The sequence below is a fragment of the Triplophysa dalaica genome, chromosome 1, assembly GCF_015846415.1.
Source record: "Triplophysa dalaica isolate WHDGS20190420 chromosome 1, ASM1584641v1, whole genome shotgun sequence".
NCBI lineage: Eukaryota > Metazoa > Chordata > Actinopteri > Cypriniformes > Nemacheilidae > Triplophysa > Triplophysa dalaica.
Window position 1 is genome coordinate 29413778 of NC_079542.1, and position 25992 is coordinate 29439769.

Genomic DNA, 25992 nt, shown 5'->3' on the forward strand with positions numbered 1-25992 from the left:
CTTTTTGGAATATCTAAAAATCAAATCATCCATACTGTCAAAAATGAATACCTGAAATATTAATCTAAAACCGTTCCATCCATCTCAGAATTAATTACTATATCCTCGTCAAAAAACTACTCGTCAAAATATACAAAATAATAACAAAATAAAATAACACATTAGCCATACCATATGCTAGACGGGAGTCTGACTGATCTATTACTAATGATGCGTTTTTCAGGATGGACAATGCAAACATATTTACTCAATGAGGAAACATGGCAACTTGCAACTCATCCAGTATAAAGTACTTAAATTGATTAAAATGTGATTCACCTCAGAAATGTGCACTTATTGCACACAAAATAGCCAAGAAACATCTTCACGCACTTTGGGACTGCACTCCAATTGAAGATTTCTGGGAAGACGTGACTAAATCCCCCTCTGCCGTGCCTCATTGGGATGTCACATCCCAATGTCCCCCTCCCTCTGCATACTTGGCGACTTATCCACAATCAATTCTAACCGTACCAACAGTCTCAGTCACAAACTCCTAGTGGTGCTAACTGTCGCCAAGAAAACAATCCTCATGAACTGGAAATCAAGGAATACCATACACATTGCATCTTGGAAAAATGTAGCAGTAGAATACATCTCAATGGAACATATCACTTAATTGACTTGAGGGGTAGTAGGAAGACTTAAAAGCACAAACTATTATTTTTGTAATTATTATTATTAATGGTGATGATCATTATTAATATTATTTGTGCTTATTTAAAAACATGTCTCTTGACCTGAGCTGGTCCGTCACTGCACGTCCCACTTTTTTAAAGCGGGCATAACACACAGGGTTTCCGCCAATCTCATATTAATCTTGAGTATCTATAGAGTAGTATTGCATACTTTGTATCTTCAAAGATTATTTAGTTTGATCACATTTATTAAAGATAAAAACATGAAAACGTATAATGTTTGTGCAGTAATAGTTTAAGCAGACTGTGTTTCTCTATTATTGTGACTTAGATGAAGATCAGAACACATTTTATGACCAATTTATGAAGAAATCCAAGTAAGCCCAAAGGGTTCACATACTTTTTCTTTCAACTGCACGTTTAAATATGTAAGTGAAGCAAAAGCTGTTCAGTTCTGTTCCATTCACACTACGTAAATGTGGTCCAGACACATTAGTGAACCGTGCGTCTACAAAACGGGATTAAACACCTAACATAAATAGCATTATGCACCAATGTCATTTTGACTTTTATTACACAGTTCAAACTTCTTGTTAGTTACGAATCCTAAAAGGGCACAAGCATTATTTAAACGAATATTATTTATCTTACCTCTACATTCTTGCACATTAGGATTGCTAATATAAGAGGCTAGTTTGCACAGCATCCATAATTCTGTCTTGAAGCTGAAATGGTTGGTTAATATATATACAAATTATAAATAACAATTATTTTTTTTACTCTGTAACGGATGTGTTATTAAATATAGAGAAAAACAAAAATCCTACTCAATACAGTAACGCGAGTAAATGTAATTCGTTACTATCCGCCTTGGCTCATACACTTGTATCCTAAAATGAAAATTGTGTTAATATTTACTAAGACTGATGTCATTCCAAACTTTCTTCAGAGGAACACTAAAGGTTTGTTTGCCTTGAAAAATATATAAAATATACTTAGTAGACAAACGGACCAAGTCCTTGTTGGTATAATTTTTTTGCTTTCTGCGATAATGCTTGTCACACACCATTTTAATCAAATTAAAAAGGCTTGCAGTAAGACTTACATAGGTCTCCATGTCAAGATTCTTTGTAAATAAAGCTGTTATGATGTTTAGCGAACAACTATTTTCCGTAAAATCTCCTCCTCTGTCTATATTGACAACTTATTATTATACTGTCGTTCATAGGTGACTGTTGGTTGCTGGCAGCCATTGGGTCTCTGACTCTGAACGATAACCTCCTGCACCGTGTGGTGCCTCATGGACAGAACTTTGACAGAGGCTACGCTGGAATCTTTCACTTTCAGGTGCTTTAGGCCTGTTTTTGCTGAATCTATAAATAAAACAACAAAACATATTTCCAAGGAAAGATCCCTTCGCACATAAGTCAAAATGAGTTCAGAGTTCTGATGTACCATCATGTATTATATGCAGGCTTTCAAAAGAAACTTTTGAAGCTGATTTCTTCGATTCAAAGTGTCGGTGAACTGCAGCTGTTGTATTTTGGCTTAAGAATTGTGAGCTTATTTTAAGTGGGACTGATGTAGAAAAATGTGGTGTATCAAAATGTTTGTGTCTGGATCATTGGTTCCAGCTGTGTGTAAATGTATTCTCGTTGCTCAGTTTGTAGAGTATTGTGTTGACAGCAAAGAGATTTTGGATTTGATTCCCAAGGAACAAACTATAATAATAAACTAATTAAAAAAGTACAAATATGAGTGGAAATGAAGGAGGGGGCCAAGAACCCAATCTGAAGGAACTCCATTGCGTTAAACATTCCTACTTTACCAGAGCCGTCGTTAGAGGGGACATTCGGGAACAAAGTCCTCTATCCTGTCAGAGAGGGCTCACTAAACACAATCTTTGCTTCTGGGTGTATGGGGGCTGGGCCTGCATTAACAATTTTGTAATGCCTGTATTCTAGCATAAGCCTTGTCCTAACTGAGCATCAATCCTGTAGACCTGAAAGCAGTTCTACAAAATAAAAACAAAAGCCGCCTTTCTCTTTCATACATTGGCTGTGCTTTCATTCTGTTAACTCCCAGTGAACTTTGCTATGTACAGAAACTGTTTAGCAACCATATATGCAATGAATTTCCTTCCTATAAAAGTGTGGAAAGTCTAATTTCCTGTCACTAAAACAAGTCTGGTTGCGATACAATGATTTTCAACACCATATGTTGTTTTGCTTCTGGTATAATGCTACTAATATCTTTGTCGAAACTTGAAATTTGGTTTATGGTATGGTTAACGGTTTATGGTATAAGTGTGTATACTACTTATCTGTATTCATGCGTGTGCTTGAGTGTATTTGAAATGTGAATTATTTGTGCTGATGTGTATACTTCTTTCTCTGTGCCCAGCCAAAATGATCTACTGCTTATTTCACTCTTTTTAAATAACCTCAGTGAAGCGGCAAAGAGACTTGTGGGTAATGACAAAGCACAACAAAAGGAAGTGCCAGCAAAATAATAAAATAATACAAAAGCGCAATTAAAAGGTTGCCGTTAAAATCAAATACTTTGATTCTCCGTAAATACACACATTTACAACATTGCACGTGAATAATGCATTAAAGGGATAGTTCAACCCCCAAACAATCCTGATACAATTTTTTTATTCCTTTTTTTGTTGTTTAAAAACATCATGACATACTTCTGTGGAACACACATAAAGTTACAAAATGTCTTCGTAGTTTTTTGTCCATAGGCTTATCTTTTTCTGTCTCGTTGTAGTTTTGGCAGTTCGGTGAATGGGTTGATGTGGTGATTGATGACCGGTTGGCTGTGAAGGATGGGAAGCTGTTGTTCGTACACTCAGCAGAAGGTGGAGAGTTCTGGAGCGCACTGCTGGAGAAGGCCTATGCCAAGTAAGACGAGGCATTTTATCTGAAAACTCTGTTGCTACGTGCCTTATGTTTTCTATTAGTGGTGTTTGATAAAGCAAGCATCATTTTTACTATCGCTCATTCTGGGGATAAGAGATATAAGCTTTAAATGTCTGATGAACTTTGCTTGTTTATTTTTTATACTGCTGTATGAGATCTAGTTATGACATTGCGTGGTTTTTACATCCATAAACATCAAAATCAATAAGTAATAGGATATTTTCTACACTGGTTTTTAGGCCAGCTCTGCAAACGCTCGGTTTAATGGGCTTGCCACATTGAAGACACTTGGAAGTTAACGCCCACCGCTTTTATTGGATGGCAGTTTCTGTAGTTGGAGCCTTCTGTGAATTTGGTTAGAGACGTAACATTAGATTACATACACATTAGCACCATTCACAGTTTTCACACTGCATTAGAATTATCTGGAGACCTCCTGTGATTTATAAATGACCTCCCCAGATCATTATTTCTTGTGACACATTCGCACAAGATTATTTTACTCAAATTTATTGACTTATTTCCCGGATGTGATGACAAGGCTTTGCGTATAGTTTGGATAGTCTATACTTGTATTGGGTTTAATGATGATAATGACCGTACCTGTAAGCATTTGAGACCAGTGATCCCGGACAAAAGATCACCGCAATCCCAGTTCTCAAATGTTATGAGAGTTTCCATGATAAATAAACAAACAGGAGACTCCCAGTAATTTATGGATATCACCCAGCAGCCTACATTATTCGCAAACGGTGGATAAAACATTGAAAAATTAAATATGAGCCCACCAAATCACAAGATGCCGATTCGCATGAGCTTAAGATCACAGATAACCTCTGCAATTAATACAATTAATTTGCTGGGCCTGGTGTCAATAACAGATCTCAGTAACAAGGGCGTTTCAGTTCTGACACTTACATCATGTCCGCATGAATATGATTAACTCCTATATAAAAAATGCTCTGGTTAAAATTGTTTAACTGTAAACTAAAACAGTAAAAACACTCAACACTGATGACCAGTGATTGACAGCTTTTAATTTTATTATTTTGAGTGGTTTGTAAATTTGCATTTGTGTGTGTACCTGTGCCAGGCTGAACGGCTGTTATGAGGCTCTCTCTGGTGGAAGCACATCTGAGGGGTTTGAAGATTTTACAGGCGGGGTCACAGAGATGTTCGAGTTGATAAAAGCGCCGCCTGATCTCTTCAGCATAATTGGCCGGGCCATCGAGAGAGGCTCACTTCTGGGCTGCTCAATAGACGTGAGCTCTTCCAGCCATTCACACTATGCAGAACATTTGCTCATGACGATTACATTGAACTGTGCGTCAATGTTTTAGACATGTCTTTTTGAAAGGGGTGAGCACTAGGGTTACTAAGGTTTGACCCTCCTGGGCAGAGTTAGCATCCGTTTAAAGAACAAAAACATAAACTCCCTCAGTGTATTTATCTCATTAAAAAATCTTGCATTTTGTCTGAGCAATATGTTTGAGATGTTTAGTTCCAATTTCTAAAGAAAGTGGTAATAAAATACTTTAGACATATTGAAGGGGTAGTTCACCCAAAAATTTTGTAACAATTGATTTACCCTCATGTTGTTTGAAACCTATGTATTATTCTTCCGAAGTCAATGGGGCCCACATGTGTGATAATGTTTCACTCTTTTTTTTCCTTTTTTTCTCAAGATCACCAGTAAGTTTGACATGGAGGCAGTGACCTTCAAGAAGCTGGTCAAAGGTCATGCTTACTCTGTGACGGGAGTGGAGGAGGTGAGCCCAACACAAGGAGCATACAGAGACTTTACAATTGACAAACCACCTGTTCTTGATAGTATACAAGACTTTTTGTCCCAAGTCGGAGTAACTGAAAATCAGGTGTAAATCATCGTAACTAAACAAGGGTGCGAAACATGTATGTATCATTTTACCCTTATTGTAAATGTTTGTTTATTGGGCTCAGATTACTCGCAACCCCTTGCGCCCCTTGGAGGTTTTATTGACCGTTCTCTACTTATTTTTCAAGTGTTCTAGCTGTTTTTATGCGTTATACAGAATTTTTCTAATCTATTTAGCTATAGATGCTTAAAAGCAGTATTCCCTATTACTATCACTTAAATTGGCTCTTCGTTAGAATGGCTTCTTTGTCGCCATCTCAGTTTGCAATTGCTACTGCAAGTGATGTGCGGAGGTTTTTTCTTTAGGCGAGTTGTGATTCGGCACTGATCAACTGTGCTGATGAGTCTGATGTTTTGAGTCGCATGTCACGTGTGTGCATAATAAACACAGATAACATGGCAGATGATATGACGCAACACAAATAAGAACATAAACAGACCCAAATTGCGCAAATGGAGGCTGTGTTGAAGTGTTTGGATATTATTTCGGTTGCTGGGTCATATCCATACCTGCCAACACTGCTGTTTTGGCCGGGAGTCTCCTGTAACGCAAACCGGAAGTAAGATCTGCGATCGTGGGTCTCAAATGCTGACGGTCATATATCATTATTCAAAATACAACTATATATACATAAACTAAACGCAAAGCCTTGCCATCATTTCCCAGAAAATAAGTCCGTAAATTTGAGTAAAATCACAGGCTTCACTTTATCCTGTGTGAGTGCGCCACGTGAAATACAGATGTGGGGAGGTCATTTCTAAATCACTCGAGGTCCCCAGATAATACATATCCCATGCAAATAGGGCTTAAATTACATTTAACATAATGAACATAACAAAGAGAGAAAGAACAACCGATGAAGCTGTACCCATCTGTATTTACTCTTTCACCACCATTGACGAGTTATTACGGCAATCAGTGTTTGTACTATTTTACTGCACGTGGCGCTATTACACACCTTTGGGAAAAAGTACAGAATCCCAGAACCTAGAACGTTTATCTTTTAGCGGCTTTTAATGATTGTTCTGAGAGTAATCTGGGAGGAATCTTTTTACAAAAAACGTTAATTATCTCAGCTGTTTAATCAAAGTGATGCATTTTTGAAGAAACCTACCTACATCTACGGAGTGATAAAAACAAACAAATGAAGATAGAAGAAGACGGTTTCTTTTCTTTAAAAGCTGAGACTCTGCTCTTTCATTTGACATATTCTTTGTCCATATATTATTTACAGAAAATGTACTGTGAGCCATTAAAGTTGGGTGAAAATGTTAAAAAACGCTGGAGTAGGCTGACAACTTTTTTTTTAAAAGGCTGGCGGTGAATGAGTTGACACAACAAGGGAGCTACGGTTTTTGAATCTATTGAAATATTGAACAGTCTTAGCTGTTCAGAAGAAATAAATCCATGTCTGCATCCGTTTTCAATCCTTTCAGTTCACGGAGTTCACGCCACCCTTGAAATTCCTTGCTAATATTAATTCTTGTTTTCGCACGAGTCCCATCACATTCACTTTTTCTTTGTAAACTCTCATCAGTTCGTACTTTCTTGGTTTTCAAAAGTGATGAATCCCGAGATGTCAGCGCTGCTTGGTGTTTAAAAGTAAAAGTACTAAACATAGCCATAAATAATACCAAAAGTTTCTGAGCAAAATTTTCTGTTTACAATGCTAACCGTCACCTGCAGCATCCACACGCAGGCTAGCAGCCGGATCCTCTTCATTCTGTTCATGAATGAGACGAAATGACGCATAGACGAAAGACACCTAATAAGAATTTCAGGAGAAACACGACCCTACAACGACAATTACAAACCATTATTATAAGCTTTCCGTGGTGAATACAGCAAGGGTAATGACACAGTTTTAAACACTGTTCTTTCATGAACTTGCTCAATAATTGGTTTTATATAAACAAAAAAAATTAAAAAACGTACGGATTGCCACTATAATTTAACTAAAATTTGTTTTTAGAGCCCTTTTAAAAAATTTGCACCCCAGTCATTTAATGCTTCAATCTCATAAAGATTTTGCCAATAACAGCATAGATTTACCTGTAAATCTGATAAAGTACTACCGTTGCAATAAGGGAAGCTCGGATATTACTTCCGTCCCTCTAAATGCTAAGATCGCAACAAGTGCTAATGGCTATTTATTGGTGTGTTTCAGGTGCTTTATAGGGGAAACATGACTAAACTGGTGCGTATCAGAAACCCCTGGGGTGAAGTGGAGTGGACAGGAGCCTGGAGCGACGAGTGAGATAAACACACACACAGTGATAGATGCTATAGTCTTACTGTATTCTGTCTGCTGTGCTCTGATAACATAACTTGCATGTGTGTCTCTTAGTTCTCGAGAATGGGACAATGTGGACAGGTCAGTTAGAGGCAGATTACAGAACCGCAGTGAGGATGGAGAGTTCTGGTGAGTAAAAATATGTGACCGCAGCCCCACAGAGCATTACAAACTGTATCATTTGAACACTTAAACACTTAAACCTCAACGGTAAGCTTTGGCACAGAACATGAATCATACATTAACTCAGGTGGCTTCTTTAGGAAAGGTGTGTTGTTGCATTTCTAAGCAAACAGACTTAAAATGACATTACATCACCCTTATGTTCAAGTCATATCTAGGGAAACGTCTCGGTTACATATGTAACCTCGGTTCCCTGATGGAGGGAACGAGACGTTGTGTTGAGAGACAACTGGGGTTTGATCTTGAGAACCTATCATCTCCGAGAGGAATTTCTAAACGCCAATAGGATTGGCGAATGGCCCGCCCACGCCAGTCTCCGCCCCGTACATACGGGTATAAAAGGAAGATGGCGGCGGTCATTCACTTACCTTTGTGCTGAGGAACCTGAGAGAGTGTCTCTCGTCACTGCAGCGGGTCGGCGCAGTGGTGTGGCATGAAGACACAACGTCTCGTTCCCTCCATCAGGGAACCGAGGTTACATATGTAACCGAGACGTTCCCCTTCAGTCGGTCTCTCGACGTTGTGTTGAGAGACGACTGGGGAAGAATCTACACACGCCACGGCACTACGCCGCATTACGACCTCTAGCGGGGCGACAGTGACTGGCCCTGCGAGTCAAGACTGAGCGCTACCGCGAGATGTAATCCTCCAGTGGATTCAGTATCAGACATACGAAGAAGCTTCTACTGACGGTCATCACGGAAGGTGGCGTTACCCCTGTAACGAGGTCCCTTCCGGGCCGCACTGGGAAAAACACTATTCTTCTCTTGAAGAGTGTGTTGCGGAGCCCACATCCAGCCACGAGGGGAGGTACATGTGGAGGTATAAGGCATGGTCTACCCATAGGGAGAGCGCATGTCGGAAGTGTCAACCCGATTCCGGGGACAGTAAACCCGGTGGAGAGCCACCGGTGGGGAGGTCACCAATTCGCCAGAGGGGAATACGTGAAATGGGTGGAGTCCGGGGAGGCAAACAGGTCTACCTGTGCCCGCCCGAACCGCTCCCATAAGAGCTGGACTACGCTGGGATGGAGTCGCCATTCTCCACGGGGAGTCCTCTGACGAGAGAGCGCATCGGCTGTCTGATTCAGGTTCCCCGGGATGTACGTGGCTCGCAGGGATTTGGTCACCTGCTGACTCCATTGGAGTAGGCGTCGGGCTAGTTGCGACATCTGCCGTGAGCGTATGCCGCCCTGATGGTTGATGTACGCCACGGCAGACGTGCTGTCCGACCGGACTAGCACGTGTCTGTCTTGCACTAGGGGCCGTAGCCTCCTCAGTGCTAGATGAACTGCCAGCAACTCTAGGCAATTTATGTGCCATCGCAGTCGGGGGCCCGTCCACCGCCCTGCTACTGCGTGCCCGTTGCACACTGCCCCCCATCCCTGCAGGGAAGCGTCTGTCGTAACTACGACGCGCCTCGAAACCTGTCCGAGCGGAACCCCCGCTCGCAAGAAGGACAACTTGCCCAAGGGATGAGGGTACCACGGCACCGGGGCGTGATCGTAATCCGCCTGGTGCCGCGGTGCCACGCCGTCCTCGGAACCCGACTCTGAAGCCAGTGCTGTAGCGGTCGCATGTGCATCAACCCGAGCGGGATTACCCCGGCTGAGGATGCCATGTGCCCCAGGAGCCTCTGAAATAGTTTCAGTGGGACCGCTGTGGCCTGCCTGACCTGTGTCAGGCAGCGAAGCACCGACTGTGCACGCTCGGTAGTGAGCTGCGCCGACATGCGGACAGAGTCTAGTTCCACCCCGAGATATGAGATGCTCTGCGCTGGGGAGAGCTTGCTCTTCTCTCGGTTGACCTGGAGGCCCAAACGGTCTAGGTGCTCGAGCACAAGATCCCTTTGCGTACTCAACACATCTCGCGAGTGTGCCAAAATAAGCCAGTCGTCGAGATAGTTGAGTATACGCACGCCCTGTTCCCTGAGGGGAGCTAGGGCGGCCTCGGCGAGTTTCGAAAAAACCCGCGGAGACTGGGCCAGACCGAAGGGCAGGACCCTGTACTGATACGCCTTCCCCTCGAACGCGAACCGTAGAAACGGTCGGTGTCGAGGAAGAATGGAGACGTGAAAGTACGCGTCCTTCAGGTCGATTGCCACGAACCAATCTTGGTGTCGAACTGACTCCAAGATGCGCTTCTGAGTCAGCATCCGGAACGGTAGCTTGTGCAGGTACCTGTTCAGGATGCGTAGATCCAGAATAGGGCGCAGCCCTCCTCCTTTTTTGGGGACGATGAAGTACGGGCTGTAGAACCCAGAGGACATCTCGGTTATGGGGACGGGCTCGATCGCACGTTTCGCCAGCAGGGCGGCGACCTCTCTCCGAAGCACGGGGGCATTCTCTCCTCGTACTGAGGAGAACAGAATGCCCCGGAATTTCGGGGGGCGCTTGGCGAACTGGATCGCATAACCGAGACGGATCGTTCAATCCAACCACCGTGAAGGGCTGGTATGCCACGCAGCCAAGAACCTTGCCATCGGTGTTAGAGGAATGATCTCCTTCACCGTCCCTGGAAGAGGTGGTTCGGTGGGTGGCAGAGCGGTCACCTCGCACCGGGACGGATCCCTGGGAGGTTGACGGCTCTGCGGACTTACCTGTCTGATGGCGCTGGCCGACGCAACGTCGCGTGGAGGTTGAAGTCGTCCGCGCCGTCCACCCTCGCCACTGCGCGCCGAAGGGTGCTGTGGGAGAGAAAAACCCAGGGAGAACAACTCTCTTAACGAGGAAGTGGGCGCCGGGCCCTGAAAAGGGCCCGGACTTTGTGGAGACGCGACAGGCAGCGCCTCGTACCGACTCGGCGAAGGTATGGCCGACGTCGGGCCCGATGTTTCCCCTGGGTTCATCCCGTCAGGGCCGCTGGGAGTCCTTTGCGGGTCGCTGGCGGGGTTTCGCTCTCCTCCGCGTGGGTCTGCGTCTCGGGTGGGCCGTCCTAGGGGAGGGCACCGGAACCGGAGGGGCCACAGCAGAGGGGCGGGGCTGTTGGGAAGCAGGCTGCGCTCGGGAACGTGACGACCGATGGGTGGTCATGCCGCGGCGGGGCAAAATCTGTTGAATCGCCTCCGTCTGCTTCTGTACCGCGGAGAACTGCTGTGTCACGTTCTCCACGGTGTCACCGAACAGCCCTGCTTGCGAGATGGGGGCATCCAGAAGGCGGGCCTTCTGTGCCTCACCCATCTGCGCAAGGTTCAACCACAGATGCCTCTCTTGGGCCACCATAGAGGACATCGACCGACCTAATGCGCCTGCCGTGGCCTTCGTCGCTCGCAGCGCGAGGTCGGTGGCAGCACGCAACTCACTCATGCGAGTGGGGTCGGGCTTCCCTTCATCCAAATCCTTCAGGACTTTAGCCTGAAAGACATGGAGAATCGCCATGGCGTGGAGGGCGGAGGCGGCCTGTCCAGCGGCGTTATAAGCTTTCGACACCAGTGTCGAAGAGAGCTTACACGCCCTAGACGGGAGTCTAGGTCGACCCCTCCAGGTGGCAGCCGTCTGCGGGCAGAGGTGCACCGCTACAGCACGCTCCACCTGGGGGATGTCGACGTAGCCTCGGGCCGCCCCGCCATCCAGGGAAGTCACAGCCGCCGAGCCCACGAGTGTAGAACGCGCCGAGAAAGGTGCATTCCACGACCTCGTGAGCTCCTCATGCACTTCCGGGAAGAACGGCACCGGGGTGGTTCGCGGTTTTTGGCCGCGACCCGTACCCAGGTACCATTCATCAAGCCGCGAGCGTTTCGGGGAGGGCGGGTTAAAGCACTGCAACCCGATGCTCACGGCTGCCCGGGCAAGCATGGCCGACATCTCCGGGTCGGTCCCATCACGAGCTCTACCGCCCGTGGACAGGAGCTCGGAGAGATCGTCCCCGTCTGATGCCAGTAGGCAGCTGTCCGATGCCGCGACAGAGATTTCGTCATCATCCCTCTTGCGAGTCTGCCCGCTATGGAACGGTCTACCGCCGTCCATCGGGGACGCACCAGGTGAGCGAGCTGGGGTATGGGCGGTTCGCCGAGCCGGAGCTGGCGAAGCGACATCCATAGCAGTCCCCATATCACCCCCGCTGCTCGTCGAGGCGGTCGACTTCGCCGAAGCGGCAGCCGAACTCGCCTGAGAAGCGAGCGGGTTGGCGGCAACAGTTCCGAAAAACGTCGCCAGCCGTGACCGCAACACCTTGATAGACATGTCCTCGCAGATAGGACATGTCGTATCACTGAAACCTGCTTCAGCATGCTTGACGCCCAAACATGTGACGCAGGTTTCATGGCCGTCTGACTCGGGAATGAGTCTGCCGCACCCAAGGACACAGCTGCGAGACATGCTCAGCAGCTGGGAAATTTGCTCTTTTTAGAATAAGGCTCTGTGGGAATTTGCCGGGAAGTCGAAGGGAAGACCGTCACACCAGGGGATCCGCTGCTTCCACGTCGCGCCGGCAGGAGAAGAAAGACTCTCTCGAAGAAATAAGTTTGACACATGTAGTGCAAACAGTACCGAAGAACAAAAAGGTAAGTGAATGACCGCCGCCATCTTCCTTTTATACCCGTATGTACGGGGCGGAGACTGGCGTGGGCGGGCCATCCGCCAATCCTATTGGCGTTTAGAAATTCCTCTCGGAGATGATAGGTTCTCAAGATCAAACCCCAGTCGTCTCTCAACACAACGTCGAGAGACCGACTGAAGGGGAACTAAAATATTATAACTTGGGATTGGGCTCTTTTAAGACGGTAGAGTTATTATAATTGTTCGAAATTTTATTAGTAGTTTTTTAACTGTTAAATTTGCCTTTTTTATATATTATAACGTAATTTAAGTTAGATTTTTAGCTAATTTGTGATGTTCTTTTGTAAATGTATTACTTGTTTATTTTTTATATTGTTTTACAAGTAACATTTTATTTTATTTCATTATTTAATTTTAGTTTAGTTTAATTCTTTTTTTTTTATAAGCACTTAATGCAATTCTTTTTTTTTAAGTTTTCCAAATAATATTAGAAATAACAGAAAGGTTTAACTTGTTTAAGTACATGTAATAATATTGTTAAATATCATTTTTTAATGTATACAAATCTAGTTATTTGTTATATGTTTTTTGCACACACACTCACACAATAGTAAACAGTAAACCTTTGAAGGGAACTTCATGAACAGGATGCCATTTGTATAAGCGTTGCAAACTAGTAGTGAAGTTCGGATTTTAACTTGAGTTTATTTTTTAGATTTACAAAACACTAAAGTCACAAAGATCAATATGCAAACTAAATCTGCGCTAAAACTTTAGGTTTCAACCTAATGCCCCTACAGACCCCTACTAACTGACACCCAATAAAAACCATTTCTTTCTTCTTTAGGATGTCGTTCAGTGACTTCCTGCGGGAGTTCACCCGGTTGGAGATTTGTAATTTGACAGCAGATGCTCTACAGGCAAGTCAGGTGAAGAAATGGAGCACGTCGCACTATCATGGGGAGTGGAGAAGAGGCAGCACGGCTGGTGGTTGTAGAAACTTCCCAGGTGCGATGTCTTTGTGTGTTAGGTGAATCAGTGGGTCAGAGTCACCAAATAAATCTTTAACTGACTTAACCTACAAATTAAAATTCAGTGCAGACAAACGCTGTATGTATCTTTTTTTTTTTTTTTTTTCGGGTTAAACAGCCACATTCTGGATCAACCCTCAGTTCAAGTTGACCCTACAACATCCTGATTCTCCCGGCCAATCAGAGTGCAGCTTCCTGGTGGCACTGATGCAGAAAGATCGCAGGAAGAAACGAAAAGAAGGAAAAGACATGGAGACCATCGGATTTGCCATTTACGAGGTTCCGAGACAGGTACAATAAATCTTGAGTTACTTTAAAAGTGACAGATTTTTCAATTGAGACCTGCTTTCATTTTCAAATCTAACAGAACGGCATATAAATAATTACATTTACTTGAAGAAGTTATTAAAATAATGGGATCATGCCAATATCTGAAAAAAAAAAAAATTATAAATCAAAGGCATATTAGCAAAAAACATACAGTACTTCATGCCGTCTTGCTTTCTTGCAGTTTGTGGGTCAAACAAGTTCGCACCTGAAGCGGGATTTTTTCCTCAGTAATGCGTCCAGCGCCCGCTCGGAAAACTTCATCAACCTGAGAGAAGTGAGCACGCGTTGCCGACTGCCGGCGGGCGAGTACATCATCGTCCCGTCCACCTTTGAGCCCAACAAAGATGCCGATTTTGTCCTCCGAGTATTCTCAGAGAAACCTGCAAACTCTGAGTAAGTGATGCCATTTCAGCAAATAATAAAAAAGTCCATCTTATTATTTTGTGCCAAAGCCAAGTCATGCCAAATCTAAAGTGATTTTGGAGTTATAAAACCCCCCTTCACAACAACTTCATCCTAATTTTTTCTGTGTTCTTCAGAGAAATGGATGATAAAGTCATAGCTGACATTCCCGAAGAGGTGACTACACAACAATTTGAATATTTTCATATTCAAATAAGAGATAACTTTTCACCCTGTAATTTCCTTCTGTCTAGCCACGTCTGGACGAGAGTCAAATTGATGCTGCCTTTAAGAATCTCTTCAGACAGTTGGCTGGAGCGGTGAGAGACAAAAATAATAACTCTGATCTGCTGAGGTGATATATTGTGATGCATTACGACGTCAAATGTGTGTCCTTGATTCTGTGATGTGCTTCGCAGGACATGGAAATCAATGTTACGGAGCTGCAAACCATACTGAACAGAATTATCGGCAAACGTGAGTCCTGTCTTCAATAGAGAGTATCACTGATTTCCCTGTTCAAAAAACCCACATAGACAGTGATTTGAATGATTGATTTGAAATACCATCTGTTTACAATAACTAAAAAAACTATGCAGAAATTAATATTTCTGCCTCCGAAGATCCATTTTTGTAACAGACTATATCTTCGGACTTCCACAATATTAATATTTGTTCAGTATACAAACTGCCTGCAAAATATCACAACCCTTCAGGGATATTTCGTATCACAGCAACCAAAGCATCTCGGGTGAGAAAATTACTGTCAACCATTTTCAGAAGAGCATCTGGTGTTTGCAGTTGCTTAAAACGTTTGGGTGGACATTCTGTTTTTTAAAGAATTTGTGCATTGCCGGATTGGATTGGCCTCATAATGTTTCCAGCTACTGTTAGAAACAGATATAATTTAGTCTTTGGAACAGACCAAATGTCTTTCATAAGCATTTTGGCCTTAAAAAGAGCCGTCAGACAGACGACTGGTTAAACCCCTCATTGTTTGTGTCTGTATTCACAGATAAAGATTTGAAGACAGACGGCTTTTGTAAGGAGGCCTGCCGTAGCATGATCAACCTCATGGATGTATCCGTTTCACTCTTTCTGTTGTACCATAATTCTGCTTGTTTTTTAATCAGCTTCTTATCTGTGTTGGTTTATGTTTCCATTCGTATGATCGTTCTATATGTCTGTTTGTCACAGTCTTTATACAATATTGAAAAAGGCTAAATCTGTACTTCTCTTGAAAAATTGTACGAAACAATAAAGGAGCAATCTATAGTTTTGTATACTATTTCAAGAGAAACTATAAAGGCGCAATCTGTACATTCTCTTGAAAAAGTGTACAAACAATAATGGAGCAATCTATAGTGTTTCCCGAAAAAGTGTTCTCAAGTATAAAGGAGCAATCTGTACTTTCTCTTGAAAAGGTATACAAAACTATAAAAAATATAAAGGCACAATCTGTACTTTCTCTTGAAAAAGTGTACAAAACTATACAGATGCAATATTTATGTCTCTTGAAAAAGGTTACAAAACAATAAAGGAGCAATCTTTAGTTTCTCTTGATAAGCTATACAAAACAATAAAGGAGCAATCTGTACTTTCTCTTGAAAAGCTATAGAAAACTTTAAAGGAGAAATCTGTACTTTGACTTGAAAAGGTATACAAAACTCAGCTCAGTGGTTAGAGCATGCTGCTAGCAACGCCAAGGTCATGGGTTCGATCCCAGGTATTGCATGTCCTCAGAATTAAATGTATTGTATCATGCAATGTAACTCGCTTTGGATAGAAGACTCTGCCAAATGCATAATTGTAAATGTTCTCAATCATTTGCACTCGCATAAGACAATGACTAAAGTCTTATACTGTAAGTGGCTTAAAAATCTATTTCATTCTGCATGGAGCAGGACATAACTGGTCAAATACTTCTGCTATATCAACCCCTTAACGTCTTCACAGACCGATGGCAGTGGGAAACTCGGACTCACAGAGTTTCATGTGTTGTGGGAAAAGATTAAACGATACCTGGTAAGATGCTGCGTTTTTTTGTTTCTGTTGAAAGTGTTTGATATACTGTGTAGTACTATGTAGATGCAACAGTAGCAGCTTGGGTTCAAATATGGTGGGTCATGAAATAAACCATTAACATTTTTAAGTGCTAGAAGCCTTAACATTCTTAACAATCCTATACAAATGTAGAAAAAACACTACACTGTCTACTCATCAACTCTTGTCTTTTGACCTCCTGAATTTTTACAGTCAATCTTCAGGGAACATGACCTTGATAAATCTGGAACTATGAGCTCTTATGAGATGCGAAAAGCTCTGGAGTCAGCAGGTACAAGACCTCAAACACTTTGTTGTTCTTTATTTGTTAGTACAGATAGTTTTGCAAATTGGCTTGTAATATTTACAAGATACAGTATGTCGGTAACACGGTAACAAGGTGCTATTTGTTAACAGTAGAAAATACATTAGCTAACACTAGAGACCATGAACAACTTAGTTTTTGGGTGTTTATAAATCCCTGTTAATGTTAGTTCATGTCAATACACTTATTCATGTTAGTTTATGGTGCATTGATGTTAACAGACACAACATTTGATTTTAAGAATGGAAAAGTAAATTGTAAAATCAATATGAATTAACATTAACAATGAACAATACTACTAATACAACATTTAATAGTTTAGTTTAGCCAATGCATAACTAATTGTTAACAAATAGCAGCTTATTTCTAAGTGTTCCAGATATGTCTACTTGTTTTTGTTTTAGCTTTAATGCTTGATGTGTTTTAGTTTAGAAGTAAATTTCAGGACAATTTCTTACATAAATTGCGTGCGTTGAGCAATGCTTCTTTAATTTATTAACTTTTTTAATAATGTAGAATCCTGTTGTTTTTGTGAAGATAACATAGGAAAATGTTGTGCTATAGATATTTTGTTTGCTTATTTCTTAAATATCTGTTAGATTCCCTTGTAAAGGGCTTTGTGCATGCAGCATTGTCGGTCTGTGTACACAGACGCTTCTGCCTTTGTATCGCAAATATTGCAATTATCCATTGCTTTTTGCAGGTTTTAAGCTCAACAATCATCTATTCCAACTGATTATTATTCGCTACACAGAAGAAGACCTTACTGTGGATTTCGACAACTTTGTCACCTGTTTAGTGCGATTGGAGACCATGTTCAGTAAGCTGTCTTTTTATGGCAATAGATTTCTTTATTACTGATCTTTAAACCTAATTAAATTACTGGAATTAGGAATGACCACTTCTCTGTGAAATCGCAACCAACAACTCAATTTGTAAATCATAAGTTTACCGCTGCAAATCAGGTTATGAAGGCACTGACTTTATATGTACTTGCAACTTATTTTTCTCAGTTTACCATCCATACATTTTTGGGTTAAATAAGCAAAATAATTAATTGTGCATCAATACAAAACATTTTGTTGACAAGCAAAATGATTAGATAGTTACAATAATTCTGGCATGATGTATGAAGAGAGCAAATTGTCCCAGTCTTACTGAGAATTTGTTTTTGCAGAGACCTTCAAGACTATGGACACAGATGGTGATGGAATCATGTCACTCACATTCTTTCAGGTTTTACTTCAGTTTAAATAAGCATTTCTTCTGTTATATTTGAAACTTAGTATTTGCAATTCATAGCATATTAACACTTCATGAAAACATATATGAATTTGTAACTTTGAAGAGTAACCACTCAACTCTTTTCAAGTACGCAAAAAATAAGCCTGACAGCACCCCTAGAATGTCTTTTCAGTAGCGACTAACCTGAGCAGTGAATTAAACAATTTAAGAAGTTCAGTTGTTAAACATTTACATTATAATATAATAATTATATAACCGATCCAATATTATGTGGCTAGCAAGAACACACAAAATATACAGCAGAATCATATACGTGCAATGTTGTTTAACAATGTAAATCTTTGTTTGCATGTATATGTATATTTTAACCCCAAATGTCTTGTTTTTCTCTCTGGTCTTACAGTGGATCTCTTTGACAATGTTTGCTTGATATCGACTCAGATTCTTGTCCAGTGCCTGCATCTTTGTCTTCGGTTGGGTTCACATCCAAAGAGTACCTTCATTTTTACACTTTTTGTATTAACTAAGACTTGAAAAAATATGCTGTTTACATGCCAAAGCCTAATAGGTCATTTCCAAATATGAGTATTTCTAAAGCCATCAGAAAATAAACACAACTTTTAATTAATCATTAACTTTTTTTATTGTTCTGGCCAAGCCAATCAGCTACTTATTGCCAATTTCAATCCCTCTTGCAGCAAGTCATTTCTGCAGCACTTTCTATGCAATGTAAACAGAATAAGCAAAGAAATGTGTTGGTTTACTATGCATGTTTTACGCATGTACTTAAAACTTACAGAATGTGTTGAACTGTATACAAATATGCTGCTGATTTAAAATGCTTAAAGGGACTTTTATTTTGTAAACATTCCAGTAGTTTATATAAGGAATGGTTCAAGATACCCATTAACTACAAGGTTGAAAATAAAATAAAAAAGGTGGAGGAAATGATTTGTGTGAATTTTTTTACCCCGTTATCATTGTTGTTTTTTATTATTAAAATGGGAATATATAAGGGCTGTCAAAAGATTAATCGCAACCACAAAAACGTTTGTGTTTACATAATATTTGTCTGTGTACTGTTATTATTAAGTAATTTTAGTATATTATATAATTATTGGTCAATATAAAAAAATGCATCTCCTAAATATGAATACGTTTATGTGTATTTTTGGGGTTTTAATACAAAATGAAAATGCAAAGTACCCAGACATATATTACGTAAACTTCCGATCTGAATAATTTTTCGATCTGAATAAGAGCAAATCAAATTTGATCAATCTGAATGTATTTTATCTGAAATTCTGTAAGTTGATTTTTTTCTGTATCTGAATTTGTGAGCATTAAATTCAGGTTTTTAAATTGGAAATCAAGAATTTTCATATTTAAATTTCATAGAGGTAAATTCGAAACAAATAAATTCAGATACATGGTTTCCAAAGTAAAATAATTCAAAATCAAGTATTCATAGGCTGTTCAATTTCAAAACATTACGTCTCTTATTTGCTTCCATACACTCTCCACAAAACTTACAACTCCGAAGTCCTTGCGAACGCCCAATCACAGAATGGATGTGATGGATGTTAGACATATACGTATAAACATGACGGATACATTTTTAAATGTATGTTTTGATAAAATTCTAAATTAATTTCTTATTCACATTATTGCTTATTTATTTATTTATTTATTTTCTTTATTGTTATTTTTATTATTAAGCCAGCTATTTAAGAATAAAAACTTTTATTGCAGTGCATTTTCTTACTTCAGGTTAAAGCCATATTTTCCAGTCTATTGTTTATATAGTGTTGTCCCTTGGGTCTGTAAAGCTGAACAACACAGCTTCTGTATTAAAGAGATATATTAAATAACAATATGCATATTAAAAACATATTATGCACATTAAGTTTAGTGAATACAAATAAACATACAAAAGCAATTGCATTTACGTCATGCCAAAAGAATGCATTACAAACATAACCTTCAATTGCAAAAAGCTCGGGTGGCATATCCACATATGAAATACAGACCTATAAAAACAGGCAGCTCCTGTCCCAATTCTCCCAAATAACAACAATGGGACAAGTGTTGTCTACTTCTCGCGGAGCTGCGCAGACTGATCAGCGAATGACAACAAAGTACTGCGAGAGTGATCACAGAGCACCGCTTGCTCTTTCCGGCGTGATGACATCAAGTCTGTCGCAAAATGCACTCCCACGTACCCTTGTGGACTTGTGCCTAGTGTCCTATATAGATCTGCACTTCCTGACGTCACGAAGTGTGGACTCGGAGGGGATCCACAAGACCGGAGTGCGCCATTTGGGACAGGGTCTTTATGGAGTGGGTGAAAGCGAGTGTGTAAATTCGGACACCGGCTGGGTGCAAAAAAACTTGTGGTCTTGGCAACTTGAGAGCGCGTGCCCGCCACAGGAAGGTATAGCGCAAGTGTGTGCAATCTTAATAATGCCAAAGGGCGGTGCGCTTAACGCACAATAAACCGACACTAGTTTGAATAACGCTTCGGAGCGGTAGGCTGAGCGTATCCCATCATGCATCATGTTCTTTCTTTCTTTCTTTTGTTAAATGGCGGTTGTCAAACCAGCTTTTGGTGCATATCCGCCACTTACTGGGATGGAGTGTGAAGACCAAGGAGGCTTTGTCCTTCTAACAAGAAACATTACAGCATACTATATGATACAACCACAATTGGCCCCACTATCAATTCAAGGGATCTTTGTCCTGGATAAAAAATGCACAAACGACTTTATTAGAAAATGATTATCTTTACCCTAAAAGCCAAAATAAAAATAACATCTCACAAAAATTTGATAAAGACTCAATCACTAAACTAAGAACAATGTATTTAACACTCCCTATTCCTCCTCAAGTGAAAGTAACACACTTCAAAGTGATGAACAATATTTACCCATCTAAAAATTTACTGAATCTTCGCTTTGGTATAGATGACAATACATGTACATTCTGTGAAAATTATGTTGAAACTACGGACCATGTGTTTTTTTCATGTAATGTCATACAGACATTTTGGTGTGATATATATAAATGGGTAAAGCAGCAGATGTCTTCATTCCCCACCTCTTTCTCCAAGGACGATATAACATTTGGATTGATATTGCAAAACAAGGGTGATGAGCTCTGTACTAATACAATTGTATGTCTAGCTAAATTCTTCATCCACAAATGTAGAGTTGTGAAATCATCTCCCAAATTTGTTTTTTTTTTAAATGAATTTAAACTGTATTTGAAGTCTTTAAAAATGTTGAAAGGTATATATGGTATATATATATATATATATGAAAAAATATATGATACCCTAAAATACTTCCCAACTCAGGTTAATAGCTAAACAATAACATATTCTCCCCTTATGTCATGTTGTAATTCTCTTAAATTTTAATTTATTTAATTTACTTTTTATTTTTCTAAGACTGCATATTTAATTCCTGTTTGTATTAAGAGCTGCTCCCTCAGGCTATATCTTCTATGGATTATATTATGAAGTAACGTATGTTATGCAGCCATGTTTGTTTGTAAATCTTGATAATTTCAATAAAAAAAAGTGAAAAAAAAGAAAAAAAAAAGTGTAGACCAAGGAGGAGGAAGTGGAAAATAAAATACTACCTGACTTTATAATCTTAAAAAAAGGATTTACTGCCTTAAATTCTGTGTATCAAACGTGACTCTCTCAGAAACCTTAATAAAATAGGGTATATTTGAGATTATTTCTGTGCACTCTGAAATAATTCTCTTATTCTTTAATTGTGCTTGTCTCAATTTTCCCTATCATGTGCAAATGTTGGTTTAGTCTGGTGTGCCCAATACGTATTAAATACATCTCTTCTGATTCCATATTTACTCCTTTCACTCCCTACCTTGTCTTGGATACTAAAAAGGTGTCTACCCTTTCACTCCTTATTCCATTCCTCTTGCCATATTCTTAAAACAGCTTTCTTTATTATAAACTTCGCTTCAGCTTTGCTTAACGGTATCTTAATATCAACTTCATACTTCTTCAATCCCTCCCTTGCCATTTTATCCACCGACTCATTCCCTTCCACTCCTACGTGAGCTACCCATATAAATGTTATATATGTATCTAGCGGATTAATTCTGTGTAGGATCTGTAATTTGTCATATAGGATGTCTTGTCTAGCATCTGATTTACCACTTTTTAAACTGCACAATGCTGAAAATGAATCAGAGCATATGACTACATTTTTGATATTTGATTCGTCCACCCACATCATTGCCATTAATATTGCCACTAGTTCTGTAATAAATACTGAAACATCATTGGAGAGCCTTTTAACAATGGTATGACCCATATGAGGTATATACACTAACCTAAAGGATTATTAGGAACACCATACTTATAATATGTTTGACCCCCTTTCTCCTTCAGAACTGCCTTAATTCTACGTGGCATTGATTCAACAAGGTGCTGAAAGCATTCTTTAGAAATGTTGGCCCATATTGATAGGATAGCATCTTGCAGTTGATGGAGATTTGTGGGATGCACGAAGCTCCCGTTCCAGCACATCCCAAAGATGCTCTATTGGGTTGAGATCAGGTGACTGTGGGGGCCATTTTAGTACAGTGAACTCATCGTTATGTTCAAGAAACCAATTTGCAATGATTCGAGCTTTGTGACATGGTGCATTATCCTGCTGGAAGTATAGCCATCAGAGGATGGGTACATGGTGGTCTAAAGGGATGGACATGGTCAGAAACAATGCTCAGGTAGGCGTGGCATTAAAACGATGCCCAATTGGCACTAAGGGGCCTAAAGTGTGCCAAGAAAACATCCCCCACACCTTTACACCACCACCATAATTGAATTAATGAGAAATTGAACAGGTGTTCCTAATAATCCTTTAGATGAGTGTATTTATAGCTGCTGTTGTATTTCCTGCTTCTGGATTTGTGCACCCGTCTGTATATATCTGGACACTATCATTATAGGCCTACTTCTGGTTCAAATAATTGTTCAATGCTACTTGCAAAGGTAAACACCTCTTTCTTTATGCGTTTCAATTGGAAATCCACAAAAGGTATTCAGTATAACTAAGGGGCTATACTATTTAAGGCTATATTAATGACGTGACAACCATATTTCTCATGACAATACCATCTATACCTATATCCTTTGCATCTTTATCACCATTCCACCCAAAACTATTAAAACTAGTATACTCATGCTCCCAACATTCTCTTAACACATACATAACTGGATGATAAGTATGTGTCCACTTAAAGAACACCAGTATGCCATTTTCAGTTTGGTTATACGGATTTCTAAAGACATTTCTGCCATTTCTACCTGCAAGGCCGAAATTGGAGACGTCATGCAATCATGTTCTTCTGACATGAATCATGAGAGTTTTTGCTTGGGTCTGGCAAGATGTTGGGGAAAGCTTTCCAGTGTATCTTATATCTTTATTTAATCTATATTTGGCTAGCATGTGTTTTCTGTAGTTTTTTGGGTACAGCTGCGTTGATACAATACAAATAAAGCGCTATAATATAAATCTGACTTGACTATATAATTAGATATTACATATAATTTCGTAGTAAAACATAGTGTTACATATTTTATTGGTGAAAACTCCAGTTATGTATTTTGTAAAAGTGCTTTTTATCTCATAATTAGAAACAACACAGTAATTAACGTTATATGTTTGCACTTGCCAAGTGTGTCCCATTGGGTTAGAAATACTACGTGCTCACTTGGGATCTTCACGCCCACTACAACACTAGGGCCAATAACAGGAAATACGTCATGAAAGTAGTCAAGCGGTCAAGTGCATATTTAATACCGCAAGTGGGGGTATTTGAACGCAGCCAGTCTCAGTGCACTGGAAGCGCTACGGGCGCCATCTTCTGCAGAGCCACGGGAATTCATTCAGCGCGAGCCTCAACATAGATGGCTAGCACCTAGCTGTCAGTGTACATCGGTTGTACACTACTACACTCGTTATTATGATGCATCATGGGATTGAATGAGTGCACTTAATAATGTCCACTATGTATTCGTACACCACTAAAACTGGACGTACCCTTAAATATGTCAGCGTATAGGGGGCTATTTCGGACACAGTCGTAGTGTCTTGCTGGGACGTTTATTTTAAAAGCGCACCATATTTAAGATTCACCACTTCAGGAATATCGCTCGTTAGTTCCACACAGCGATTAAGAAGGACATTGTCATAAATACAAAGATGAAATCTCTAGCGCAGGAGATAGAGGGTTTCTCTAAAGGACATTTGAGGAAACAGAGCACCCGTGTGACTACGGTGACCGGGAGGAAACTGATAGAGACGCGGAGCGGTGAAAACTTTCAAATAGCTGATGATTCAGAACAGGACGGTGACGGGGCGTGTGGGTTCGTGCAGGATCTGCGCGTGGACCTGCAAGTTGGCACCATCAGACCTTTCCTTTTACTTTGTGAGTTTACTCAGAGACGAACATTGGTCATGTTAACCTCACTGATGTTAATATGCTCCAGATATAAGAAATATATAAGTATTATGTCTATGAACATGATGATCCGGCATGTTACTTAACACGATACATAATTGTGTTCAACAATAGTAACACGATTAATTATAAATATATACAAATAAGTATAATAAAATTAATCTTCCTAATGCCTTTGCTTAATAGCATCACAGGATGCTGCTCATGACATAGACACACTGAAAAAATGTAAGGTAACGTATATTTTTAATTTTTTCTCATAACAAGCTTACATTGCTAATGTATGCAAAACTAATAAACTGTAATGTTTTTAAGGTAACGCATGTGCTGAATGTGGCCTATGGGGTTGAAAATGCATTCCCAGGAGTCTTCATATACAAGACTGTCACCATGTTAGATCTTCCAGAGACAGACATCACCTCCTATTTTCCTCAGTGTTTTGAGTTCATAAACCATGCCTCTCAGCAGGTCTGTCTCTGGATAAGTTAGTGATAGATGAAATAAAAGTAAGATTTCTTTTGCATTTCTTACATTACTTTCTGCCATTTGTGTTAGGATGGAATGGTGTTGGTGCACTGTAATGCCGGCGTGTCTCGCTCTGCTTCTGTTGTCATTGGTTTCCTCATGTACCAAGAGAAGATGTCATTCGAAGAAGCCTTCCGCACTGTGAAATCTGCCAGGCCACACATCCAGCCAAACCCAGGCTTTATGAAGCAGCTAAAGAATTATAAGCCTTGATGCAACATACGTCTCAAATATCATTTTATCATTGACCTTATGGATTCAAGGCATTGAGTAAAATTTATAACAATGTTTCTATTGTCATGTAGCACTTTACTAATGATCTGATGAGTTGAATCAGGTCTATTAGAAAATGGAAACCTACAGAATGTGCAGTACAAGGTTCAATTGCCAACATGATTTTTGAGTGTTTCAGTGTTATTATGCTCAATTGTGTTCGATAAAATTTGATTTATCTTGCGCATTTCGCAGTTTTGTATTAGGAAATGGCAAAAGTCACTGTGGTATAGAGATATAGTTGTGGAAAAACAGAGGCAAAGAGTACATTGTGGATGAAACATCACAAAATTTGGCAAAAAATGTGTTGTAATAAGGTTCAATATAAAGGAAGGAGGCCTTCTAAGGGATGTCACTTGAAGACGAAAAGTTCAGCAAACTCAACTATGAAAGGGATTTAAATGTTTTCCATGTCTGCCTTTTTAAGCTCATCAAAGATCTGAAAGATTTTTCTTGGATGCAAAATACATTATAAGGAAATATTTGAGTGATAGAAGCAAAACACGTTACATTTATTCCCAAATAAAAATGTATTTCTGCATTAGAAAAAGGTTTAGATTGTATCATTATTCTCATGAAAAACATGTTTTTCCCTAAACTTTACATTTACTGGAAATATAATCATGTATGGTTAAAAGTGTTTTATTTTTATGGAAATTCAATTCAGTACCACAAATACTTTCATGATATATGTAACACTTATGATAGCTTTCTCATCAAGTATGAGTAATATTCTTGTTTCAATGCAAACGCAAAATTTTCCTTAAACAGAAATATGATCTGGGTATATTCTTATAATAACTATATAACACTCATCCGTGTGATATTAAATGACTCGTGTTTGTGATTC

General features: G+C 40.2%; 2 protein-coding genes across 2 annotated transcripts in view; both read left to right on the plus strand.

The window, feature by feature from the left end:
* The window catches only part of capn1 (calpain 1), a 30026-nt gene extending 11229 nt beyond the window's left edge, over positions 1 to 18797 (plus strand). The window contains exons 4-21 of the mRNA XM_056756876.1: positions 1906 to 2024; positions 3453 to 3586; positions 4698 to 4866; positions 5290 to 5373; positions 7667 to 7752; positions 7847 to 7921; positions 13318 to 13478; positions 13620 to 13792; positions 14013 to 14224; positions 14371 to 14410; positions 14488 to 14553; positions 14653 to 14710; positions 15249 to 15313; positions 16190 to 16258; positions 16490 to 16568; positions 17305 to 17421; positions 17779 to 17837; positions 18250 to 18797. Coding sequence (XP_056612854.1) covers positions 1906 to 2024; positions 3453 to 3586; positions 4698 to 4866; positions 5290 to 5373; positions 7667 to 7752; positions 7847 to 7921; positions 13318 to 13478; positions 13620 to 13792; positions 14013 to 14224; positions 14371 to 14410; positions 14488 to 14553; positions 14653 to 14710; positions 15249 to 15313; positions 16190 to 16258; positions 16490 to 16568; positions 17305 to 17421; positions 17779 to 17837; positions 18250 to 18276 — 1793 coding nt within the window. The 3' untranslated portion in view covers positions 18277 to 18797. The remainder of the gene's footprint in view (positions 1 to 1905; positions 2025 to 3452; positions 3587 to 4697; positions 4867 to 5289; positions 5374 to 7666; positions 7753 to 7846; positions 7922 to 13317; positions 13479 to 13619; positions 13793 to 14012; positions 14225 to 14370; positions 14411 to 14487; positions 14554 to 14652; positions 14711 to 15248; positions 15314 to 16189; positions 16259 to 16489; positions 16569 to 17304; positions 17422 to 17778; positions 17838 to 18249) is intronic.
* Positions 18798 to 23709: 4912 nt separating this feature from the next.
* dusp19b (dual specificity phosphatase 19b) lies at positions 23710 to 25901 on the plus strand. The gene is made up of 4 exons (XM_056753931.1): positions 23710 to 24311; positions 24531 to 24577; positions 24660 to 24812; positions 24900 to 25901. Exons 1-4 carry the CDS (start codon positions 24086 to 24088, stop codon positions 25080 to 25082), a joined length of 609 nt encoding a protein of 202 aa, XP_056609909.1. The 5' UTR covers positions 23710 to 24085; the 3' UTR covers positions 25083 to 25901.
* Positions 25902 to 25992: the final 91 nt, after the last annotated feature.